General features: G+C 43.7%; 1 protein-coding gene across 1 annotated transcript in view; it reads left to right on the plus strand.

Annotated features, from left to right (window-relative positions):
- The window catches only part of ssbp4 (single stranded DNA binding protein 4), a 79,923-nt gene extending 68,688 nt beyond the window's left edge, over positions 1-11,235 (plus strand). The window contains exons 6-17 of the mRNA XM_072439520.1: positions 1,187-1,270; positions 5,492-5,618; positions 5,693-5,760; positions 6,661-6,725; positions 6,816-6,861; positions 6,957-6,992; positions 7,108-7,162; positions 7,829-7,899; positions 8,080-8,158; positions 8,398-8,426; positions 8,501-8,602; positions 8,814-11,235. Of these exons, the coding sequence (XP_072295621.1) occupies positions 1,187-1,270; positions 5,492-5,618; positions 5,693-5,760; positions 6,661-6,725; positions 6,816-6,861; positions 6,957-6,992; positions 7,108-7,162; positions 7,829-7,899; positions 8,080-8,158; positions 8,398-8,426; positions 8,501-8,602; positions 8,814-8,843 (792 nt within the window). The 3' untranslated portion in view covers positions 8,844-11,235. The remainder of the gene's footprint in view (positions 1-1,186; positions 1,271-5,491; positions 5,619-5,692; positions 5,761-6,660; positions 6,726-6,815; positions 6,862-6,956; positions 6,993-7,107; positions 7,163-7,828; positions 7,900-8,079; positions 8,159-8,397; positions 8,427-8,500; positions 8,603-8,813) is intronic.
- Positions 11,236-11,591: the final 356 nt, after the last annotated feature.

Consider the following 11,591-nt stretch of genomic DNA (forward strand, 5'->3'; position numbering starts at 1 on the left):
ACACACACACACACACATACACGCACGCGCACACACACACACACACACACACAAAATGGCTCGGCAGCAACAATATCCTCAGAGGTCAGACGGTGCTAGTGCTGCATTAGCCTTGGTGTGAACCTGCTGAGAGAGCGAGCGAGGCGGTGCAGCTGGTGTTAACCACCCAAAACACACAGCGGCACTGGCACAAGCGCCATCAAATACTGACTGTGTGAACAACTGAACCCTCATCTCCTCAGCAGAGATTATTGACATGCTGAGCAACATGTGGCTGGTTTAAAATAGATTTGTCTTAAGATCAGCTGCCCTATAAGACAATTAGATGAATTATATCAATGTATCAAGAAATATAACAGCTATGTTTACTACAAAACCACTCCGGAGAGATTATTGTAAATGTTGCATCAATACATTTAACTGTATTAAAGACTGTGATTCTTCTTCAGAACTATGTATTTGGGCCTTAAACCTCCTGCCATGGACACAGTCAATGGTTATATTTGGAACATATTTCTGGCGGCAGGAAAACAGACCATCATAAAAAAAAATGGATGACGCCAACTGCACCTAAAATCAATGACTGGATGGACATTATAATGGACATAAGGAAAATAGAAAAGATCACATTTGGACTGTTTGGACCTGGACAAATTTGGAGTTTGGACAAAATGGGACCAGCATTTGAGCTGCAGTTTGTCGTGACTTTGTTTTGGTTCCTGCGTACGATATGTCCACTGTGGTCGTTATCATTTTTTATTTGTGTGGTGCTTTCTGTTCATGTTCTATGTTTTGTGTTCAGTCATCATTTATGGTCATCTTGGGTCTTTTTAATCTGGGGGTCTACAGTCAATTCTGTCAGAAAAAGCATGTGGTTTGGAGCAGAATTCAGACTGTGGAGAAAGAAATTTGACAGTTTTTTTTGTGTTAAATTGCTTACATTTATTATTTCTGTTCTGACAATTGATTTTTATTTGTATTTATTTTTAATAAGTCAAAAAGAAATAGAATCAAAAAACATGATCAATGTGAGGAAAATTATACATATTTTTGTTATATTGCATAGTCCTACATTCAAGTAGCATAATAACCTCACTTTAACTTATTAGTTTTGTTCCGTTCTATGAATTGTAATGTCTGTTTGTAGAATATGGTTACTAACTGTACTGTGCTTTCTCTCTCGCAGGGCCCTCCAGGATCGCAGCCTTCTCCACACACACAGCCTCCCCCACACAATCCCAGTAACCCCATGATGGGCCCTCACGGACAGGTAAGCACAACACACTTCCCCAGCACCAGCCTTATCTGTTACACTACGCTCACACAGTTAACTGCAGAGAGCAAATGGCAGACGTCCCTTGTTGTGCCAAGGTCCAGGACAGGCCGTGCAGCCAATGGTGGATTGGATGAATAATTTAGCTGCATTGGTCCAGCTGTAAGGAGGTGAGGTGCGTCTGGAGGGCCTTCTCTCTGCCTCAGCCCAGCACTCACCATCCCATAGTCCATCAATAGACCATTAATATTGCAACATGGCCTGACACAGAGCAGCTCCATGCACAAACCTACTATAATATGGTCAAAAAAGGCGGGTAAAATAGATCAATGGAAAGACAGATGATATGTAAAAATCGTTCAAACTATTATGTGTATGTTTCCATACATTCACATCATACGTCATAAGGCGCTGATACAGCTAGCAGCCCGGTGTAAACGCTCCTCTTTTTTCTCACACTTATTGTGCTTTATCTGCTATATTTTGTAAATATATAAAAAAAAAAAAAAAAAAAAAATTCTATTTTACTGTACGATAGGGACATGCGCTGGAATCGTTTTTAATTCAACTGTTTTTGACTTTTTTTTTCGGCTGGATTTGAGTGTTTTTCGTTGTGTTGTCGTGATGTGAGCTAACTCTGAGCTAGCCCCCAGCCCCCCCGCGCCCTCCGGCCGCCGCTAAAGTACGGCGTGCCGCCGGTACACGTTTATATAAAAGAACTTCACGAACGATCGGGACACGCACTGGAATCGCTTTAAATTAACTTGTTTTGACTTTATTCGGCTGGATTGGATGTTTTCGTCGCGATGTGCCTCGGCTCTGAGCCCCCCCGGCCCCCCCGCGCCCCCCGGCCTGCGCCTTACCGCGTTTACACAAAGGAAGAACTCATGAAACTGCGGAGGACAGTCGTCTTACCCGGAGATCGTCACGTTATCCCGGCGGACATCCTAAGGAAAGCGCAACGAAGCAGACGGGCTGGACGTAAACTCCGAGAGAAGAGAGGGACAAACAGGAAGTCGGTTCCCTCCGTAGTCATGGGTAACGTGAGGTTCCTTCAAAATAAAAATGACGGAAATAGCGAGCCTCATGCGGTCCCAGAGGATCTATAGGGACAGCAGCGTCTTGATTTTCACAGAGACCTGGTTAACAGCAGAAATGCCAGACTCTATTGTAGGTTTGGACAATTTTCATCTGCTGCGGGCGGACAGAACGAGAGAATGCGGAAAGAAAAGAGGAGGAGGTCTGGCTGTGTATGTGAACACGAGCTGGTCCAAACCCGAACACTGCACAGTGAAGGAGCAGCTATGTAACAGGGATATTGAACTATTGGCTATTGGCATGAGGCCATATTATCTGCCCCGGGAGTTCTCACATGTGATTTTGAGCGCAGTCTATGTGGCCCCGTCTGCCAATGCTGAATATGCTTGTGAAGCACTGCTCTCCTGCACTTGTAGGCTGCAAACACAGCACCCACAGGCTCTCTTCCTCGTCTCTGGTGACTTTAACCACGCTTCTCCCTCTTCTGTTCTACCAACATACACCCAGTATGTTACCTGCCCCACCAGAAACAATAGAACATTGGACTTGTTTTTTGCCAACACCAAAGAGGCTTATTCTTCTCCCCCCCCTCCCTCCCCTGGGCAGCTCGGACCACAACCTTGTACATCTGAGGCCTGTGTATGAACCCATCGTGCGCAGGCAGCCTGTGGTGTCCCGTGAGGTGAGGATGTGGTCTGCTGAGAGCGAGGAGGCTCTGAGGGACTGCTTCAGCACCACTGTCTGGACTGAGCTCTATGGCCCACATGGGAAGGACATCAACACCATCACAGAGTGCATCACGGACTACATCAACTTCTGTTTTGAGAACATTGTTCCCTCCCGGACAGTGCGGTGTTTTCCAAACAACAAGCCATGGATTAACCGTGAACTAAAGGCTCTGCTGAAGGAGAAGAAGAGGGCCTTCAGGTCAGGGAACAAGGAGGAGCTGAGGACTGTGCAGAAGGAGCTGAGGAGGAAGATCAGGCAGGCTGAGGCCGGCTACAAGAGGAGGATGGAGGTGCAGCTGCAGCAGAAGAACATTCAGGGAGTGTGGAGAATCCTGAAAACCATCTCGGGCTTCAAAATCCCCCCTGCCCAGACAGAGGGGGATCTACAGTGGGTGAATGATTTAAATGCTCACTTCTTGAGATTTGATCGGTCACTCGCTCCTCCCCCTGCACAGCTGCATGCTCCCTCTTCCACAGCTGGACAATGCCCTGCATCTGTTCCTCTTCACTTCTCTGCCCCGGACCATCAGCCCCCACTTCGCCTGGACTCACCCATCCCCCCAGCACACAGTCCCCCTGCCAACCACTGACTGTCACAGCAGCACAGGTGAGGAGTGCGCTGAAGAGGATTAAAGTGAGGAAGGCAGCAGGACCTGACGGCATCAGCCCCAGGCTTCTTAAGTCCTGCGCAGATGAACTGTGTGGAGTTGTGGAGCATGTCTTCAACATGGGCCTGAAGCTGAGGGTGGTACCACAGGTCTGGAAGACCTCCTGTCTGGTACCTGTGCCCAAGACACCGCGCGCCAAAGACTTCAACAGCTTCAGGCCAGTGGCTCTCACGTCCCACCTGATGAAGACACTGGAGCGGCTGGTCCTGGACCACGTCCGCTCCACCGTGAGCTCAGCCATGGACCCGCTGCAGTTTGCATATCGGCCTGGCATCAGAGTGGAGGACGCCGTCATCTCCCTGCTGCACCGCTCTCTCTCTCTCACCTGGAAAAGCCTGGCAGCTCTGTGAGGATCCTGTTCTTCGATCTTTCCAGCGCCTTCAACACCATCCAGCCGCTGCTCCTGAGGGACAAACTGGAGACGGCTGGTGTGGAGTATGACCTGGCTGAGTGGATCCTGGACTACCTCACGGACCGACCCCAGTTTGTGAGAGCCCGGAACTGTGTGTCTGACACTCGGACCTGCAGTGTGGGGGCGCCCCAGGGCACTGTCCTCGCGCCCTTTCTCTTCACCCTTTACACTGCAGACTTCAGACACGACACGGACAGCTGTGTCCTACAGAAGTTCTCTGATGACTCTGCCATCATCGGACTCATCACGGACGACGATGATGCGGAGTACAGGGGACTGGCGCAGGACTTTGTGGACTGGTGTCAGCGGAACCACCTCCTCATCAACATGGGGAAGACCAAGGAGATGGTGGTGGATTTCCGCAGACGCCACCCCACTGCCCCCTCACCAGTGAATATCCAGGGAAGGGACATTGAGAGAGTGGACTCATACAAGTACCTGGGTGTTCATCTGAACCACAAACTGGACTGGACTCATAACACAGACGCACTGTACAGGAAGAGCCAGAGTCGGCTCTACCTCCTGAGGAGACTCGGGTCTTTTGGAGTGACAGGGCCACTCCTGAAGACCTTCTATGACTCTGTGGTGGCATCAGCCCTCCTGTACGGTGTGGCCTGCTGGAGCAGCAGCATCACAGAGAGGGAGAGGAAGAGGCTGGACAAAGTCATTAAGGAGTCCAGCTCCGTCCTGCGCTCTGGACTCGGTGCAGGAGGTGGGGGACAGAAGGGTCCTGGCTAGATTCACATCTATGCTTGACCATGAGTCTCACCCCCTGCAGGACACTCTGTCCGCTCTGGAGAGCAGCTTCAGTGAGAGACTGATCCACCCTCGCTGTGTGAAGGAAAGGTTTCGCAGGTCTTTCCTTCCTGTTGCTGTCAGACTTTATAACAAACACTGTTAGTCCTGAACACTCGCAATACTGACCTAACCATGTGCAATTCTGTCATATGTGCAATTGCTGTTGTGATTCATGTGCAATTACTATGAAATTCATGTGCAATCTATGTGCCGTCGTGACACATATTCATGTGCAATTACTGTCGTGATCACATGCAATGTTATTTATGTATTTATTTATTTGTCTATGGGAGTTTTTGTTTATAGGAGATCTTCTACTGAAAGTGTTTTTCAAACTTCCTATAAGTGATCTGTTCTTTTCTTCTGTATCTACCTCTGTATCTTCCTGCGTTGCACCAATGAAATTTCCCCATGTGGGACAATAAAGGAATATCTTATCTTATCTTATCCTTTGTGAATTTAAACACCATTGAAAAGATTGCAAAAAGCTCAGCGTTTACAGTCATCCATTGATTACTTAATATGGAACTATTTTGTCACAAGTGATCATGTCCTACATCTGTCCTCTCTACAGCCGTTCATGTCACCGCGGTACCCTGGTGGCCCCCGGCCCTCACTTCGAATGCCAAATCAGCCTCCAGGGAGCATCCCCGGGTCACAGCCCCTCCTGCCAAACAGCCTGGACCCCACCAGGCCACAAGGTACTTACACAACTATATTAGCTTATATTATTTCTCACTGTGATTCATTAATACATTTAAATGTCTAATTTCAGGACATCCAAACATGGGTGGTCCAATGAGAATGAACCCCCCACGGGGGATGGGAGGCATGGGCCCACAGGTAAGAAAAAGAACATGTAAAATGTGTAAACTTTGTTGGGGAGAAAAAAAAGGATGAATAGAAGAAGATTCTTTAGTCTTTTTACTGGCTCTTTGCATTTTCCTGTTCTGGTGTCACAGCGCTTGAACTAGCACTTGTAGTGTCATTAATAAACTTTTACATTTGGTTGCCCTTCTTTATGGTCAGCCCTAAAAGTTGGGCAGATGATCCTCCCCCTGCAGTGGAGGAAATAAGGTTCTGCCAGCCTCATAATTCTATGTCACAGTAATTTGATGATTTGCTCTGCCTAGTGTGCTGCTTCTAAATGTGTATTTGGAACGTTAAGTTCATACCGGACTTTCAGTTTACTATATCACAGCCTCAGTTTGCCAAACTGATCTTATTCTGAACCCATCCTTTATTCCCCTTGAAAACATACATCATTTGCATAATATGCTTGAAACAGTGAGCATGTTTGATTCTGCATGTAACCTCCCTGGCTTACTTGTCTCCTCATTTAAAGACAGACACTCAGACCTTTACTCTGCCCTAACCCCTGTATGCAGCCACAGCTCGGTCACTTTGGCAGTGGCCACTGCAGCAGCTGGTGTGGCATCTGCTCGACAAGTGTAATCGTGTGCTGAACAAAACTCTTCCTCTGAGTGGAGCTGCTCTCTGGCCTGCCTCTTCTCCATCACAAACACATGAACAATAACATACATGTGGTGGCAGCCAAAGCCTCCTGCTGTCCAGCCATGAAAACATGCATGCAAACACACTGAGGGGTGTGGCAACGTAGGTCCAGCTGTCCGCCCTGGCATACGATTCACACATACATATAGATGATTAAAGTGTAGTTAATGTATCACGATGGTATTTGCCCTTCATTAATATTCATTCTGTTCTGGTTTCCTCTTGCAGAACTATGGTGGAGGGATGAGGCCTCCTCCGAACTCCATGGGGCCAGGAATGCCAGGCATGAACATGTATGTGCACTAAAACGTCAAAATACAACCCAAACATATTTGATTATTGTGATTATTGTGATGAATTCTGATTTTCCTGTCTGCATTCAGGGGTCCTGGTGGAAGAGGTCCATGGCCAAACCCTAACAACAACTCTGTGAGTTTAATAATTGCTACTACTATATCTTATATGAATGTTATTCTGTTAAGTAAAGAGTGTTTTATCATCATGTTTGTGCTGTGCTTTTGCAGATAGCTTATTCGTCTTCATCTCCAGGGAACTATGTGGTAAGTGACTTGTCTTGGAGCAACAAGACCTTCAGCCGTATACGTTTTGTCATAAGTGACATCAGACACATTGACGTAGGGCTCATTTCTCATCTCTTTTTGCTCTACCCCTCAGGGCCCTCCAGGGGGAGGCGGCCCACCAGGAACTCCCATCATGCCTAGCCCTGGAGGTGAGTTCCTCACTTCACTTTGTTTTCAGATGTCTGCTCTAATCCACTGTTCACAGAATTGTGCTTTGTCTGATTCATCAGACTTCTGTCAGGAAAAAGTAACATAAAGTAACAAGCTGCATGATTGTTTAGAGAGCTGTTGCATGAAAGCCAGTTAGTAAAATGTAAAATATTATTCAGATCTTAAATTGTCCCACAAATCTAATGTGTCCGTGGAGGTTTCGCCGAGAACAAAACACTTTGTGCCGATATCCTGTATATGTTCTGTTTCTCTTGGCCTGTGGAGAGCTTCTTTTGTGGCCATTATTTATTATTTATATATATATGCCTCTATTGTGACTCGTTGCTGGGCAACCTCTTGCACGAAAAGCTTCTGCACGTACACTGGGAGGGAAAACATATTTCCATTGCAGTCACCAAGACTGCGCAAACACTCACTCACACATAAACACACAAACACACAAATGAGGCACCCTCCCACTCAGATCAGCCCCTTCTCCAGCCCCTCTCACAGGCCCGGTATAGACACATTAGCTCCAGCCACAGAACTATCTTTATAGTATACTGGGACCTATATATACCTATGACATGTGACCTATATCACAGCCACTGTATCTTAATAAAACATACTATGATTGGCTAAAACTGACGTTTTTCTCAACACAGATTCAACAAACTCAAGTGAAAACATCTACACAATGATGAACCCAATTGGTCCGGGTGGAAACAGACCTAATGTGAGTAAAACATTATAATGTATATCTTTTATCCTGTATTTTACCAGGTAAAATATCAAGAACAAATTATTATTTACAAAGTTTACTATGGTATGCTAGAAAGCACTTAAGAGAAAGGTAGAAGCAGTAATTTTACAAATCAAGTCTGTGGCGTTCTCACTGTCTGTGATCTTGCTTTAGTTCCCGATGGGGCCCGGCCCTGATGGGCCCATGGGAGGAATGGGAGCTATGGATCCACATCATATGAACGGATCGTTAGGTAAGTTTTAAAAGAACTAAATCTGACGGTTGATATGTAAACAGTTCAGACACAAGAGTTTAGAGATGAAGTAATACGCTTCTGCCCCCTTCTGGTCAGAGGAGGAAATACTCTCTCATTTTGTAGATGGTTAGTTGTGATTATGAAGTATTTTGCTTATCAGTGTCTAAAACAAAAAGCTAAATCTAAAATTGACAGAATAATAATGGTTATAGTTAATGTCAATGATGTTTTTCCAGGTTCAGGTGACATGGATGGGTTGCCAAAGGTGAGAAGAAAATTCCAATGTATTGTATATGTAAATTCTTCTGTGTTTTATTAATTCCTTTTAAATTCTTGCAGAACTCTCCCAACAACATGGCAGGCATGAACAATCCGCCCGGCACTCCTCGGGATGATGGTGAAATGGCAGGCAACTTTTTAAACCCATTCCAAAGTGAAAGTGTGAGTTAACATCCCAATATTCCACAGATCAAAATAATAGAAAGTATGTGTATGTCTTTCTGGTTTCAAGTATGCAAACCATGGATAAGTTTATTTTTACATCTTGTTATTATTGCTTATGTTTTGAGTTGTATTTGATTATTTAATGATTGACTCTTGGTTATAGAGAGATCTAATACATTTTCTTCTCCCTCTTTTTGTTTCCTTACAGTATTCACCCAACATGACAATGAGTGTGTGATTTTTAAAATATATATATATTATTTTACTTTATTTGATCATCTCCCCTGTTCTTACAACCCTCACCCGTCCGCCCTGTTGCGTTACTCTCCTCCATCGCCTCTCCACATGGATGGTGTGCTGTGCAACTCACACACCTGGGATGCCACTGGAAAACAGGACTCCCCTCGAGCCCCTTTTGTGTCAAAGCCTTTAAAAAGGACGAGGATCAAAAACAAGAGTCTGAGATTACACAAAAGGAAAGTCTTCTCCCATGTACTGGCCGGGACTTGCCTCGGACACTGAACCTTCCTGATCTGTACTTTGCCATCAGGGCTGGCACCGGAGCCCACTTCACTTACACTGACTTTGACTTTTGAGGGAATGCAGTGGCTGACTGAAAACTGCTGCTGCTGAGTCGAAAAGAAAACATGGACTACTAATGTTATTTAGGACAGTGATTTTCATGAACTGTTTCAATGTTTATTATATTGTTTTTAATTTTCATAATTGTTATTATTGATCTAATGTAGTTATTACTTTCTGCCAAGGGCACATTTTATTCAGCATCAGCATCAAGGACAGAAAAAGCACACAGTAAAAAAATGCACAATAATTTCCTGTTTACATAAATTTAGTTATTTTATTATCTCTCTTTTGTATCTCAGTTTGTCTGACTTAACATACCTCTCCTAAAGCCTCCTCAGAGCTAGTAGCTTGCATCTACTATACTGTACGTCTGTAGCACAATATATTCTCAGATCTTGGAATAGCTAATTATTCATGAAGTGAGCAGTTTTCATTTCAGTTACATATTTATACAAAGAAACTTCACAAACGTCTCATCCCAATATCCCCGTCAACATGCTTCGTTTACTGTAGGGAGACAGATAACAGTTGAGATAATAACCTGTTGTAGGTAGCGGTATTTTGGTCTTGTATGTATAAGCATTTCTTTTCTGTATATTTTTTGTTACTGAGAAAGTGGCTGGTGAATCCTTAAAAAAAGTTCTTCCCTCCCTATCACAATCTGATTCTGATTTGAACCTCAGTTCTAACTCTTTTTCGAAGGCTTACTGGAGAGGCAGGTGGATTTTCCATCACAAAGTTGTGTTTGCAGACTTTAATTGTCTTTTACCACACTTGTGTGTTTTTAAACTTGGTGACCAGCCCTGGTCATGCATCCTGGATCGAGCTCTTGTACTAATGGGATCACACTTGCAAACAGTAAAGACCTCCTTGGACTGAAATATTTTTCAAATACATTAGTTTCTGGAACAATTCATTTTCTGTCAGTAATTCTGTCCCTGTTTCTACTCCCTGTTTCAGCACTTATTTGTGACTTTGTTCAATCCATCTACCTTTGTAGCCTCTGCAGATACTGGTTCTATATTTATCAATTTTCTGATAGAAATGTGAACAGATTTATAGCTGAAGTTGAACAGGGACATCTCCAGGTCTGGGCTGTCAGGCAAATGATGGCTTTTAAAGTAGTGACACGCACCACCCCCTCTTTACCCGCCTATCCCCAGCTATACCCTATTCTTTAATTTTGTAAATAATGTATAATGCATTTTGATATCATTGACATGTTTTGATATGTCAGTCACTACCAATGAATACAGCGCAGAGTAAATTATAAATAAATGTCAATTTTTGCATAGAGAAGGATGTGCTGACTATTTGGCAGGCTTTCCTAAAAAATGTATGTACAGTGCTGCATTAACTGCTGACTGTATGACATGTATGTCGAGGAGTACGGGACAGAGAGAGAACAGACGTGAGAGAGAAAAAGATGCAGAAGATGTCCTCCATCTGCCCTTGTCTTTTCGTAAACAAGCGACATGTGACCTCAAATTTTGTTTTTTCAAATGAAGGATTTTTCAGATGCATTCTTAAAAAATATCTCTTTAAATTAATAGCACAAAAAGTAAGATTTTAGGACTTGGGTTTGTGATTCACTGACAGACAGATGATGATTCATATGAAATGAACTCTCACAGATCCTCTCTCAGTCCCGTGTATATTGATTGTCGGCCATCTCTGTACTTTTATCGTGATGTATAATACTGTACCATTGGGAAGATTTTCTGGCGGGTGGTGAGGCTATGTTGACTCTGGGATGGATGGTTTTAAAGGGAGGGGATATAAAAGATTCTCCTGTACTGTTCATGGTCCTTTCTAATGACACGGCAGTATTCAATATGAAGCAGTCTGTCTCTTGGGTTTGCTTTGTATTTCATGGTAGGATAGTTCAGAATCTTGTCTTAGGGACTTAGGTGTCTTGTGTAGTTAATAAAGATGTTCTTTGTATGTTTCTTTATAATGTAAAGTTTCTTTAGACTGAAAGAAAACAGATCATTTGCTTATCAAAAAAGAAACAATGCATCAGTAATAAATGTCATTTGATTTTTTTTATTGTGGTTGCTTTTATTTTGTAAAATGTCTATTACTCTTTTCTCAGCCAAGGAAATTGACATATCTGTATAATGACACATTATCATATTGTTATTTTACTATCCTAAACTTGACTTGCTGGGAGGCTAATACGATTATTCATTTGATGTACCTCCTGTAGCAATAAAATGATTGTTTAAAATATTATAAACAAACGAAAAACTTACAACATTGTACACATCAGTCGTAGTTTGACCATACAAGAAAATAGATACATAAAAACTACTTAGAGTTTTCTTCTTCTACGGTGTTTTATGGCGAGCATCTTCGCTAAGAGTCGTCAAGAGTAAGGAAGTTTACTTTTGGAGAGTCA

The sequence above is a fragment of the Eucyclogobius newberryi genome, unplaced genomic scaffold (assembly GCF_026437365.1).
Source record: "Eucyclogobius newberryi isolate DKJ021-1_F unplaced genomic scaffold, fEucNew1.0.hap1 SCAF_9, whole genome shotgun sequence".
NCBI lineage: Eukaryota > Metazoa > Chordata > Actinopteri > Gobiiformes > Gobiidae > Eucyclogobius > Eucyclogobius newberryi.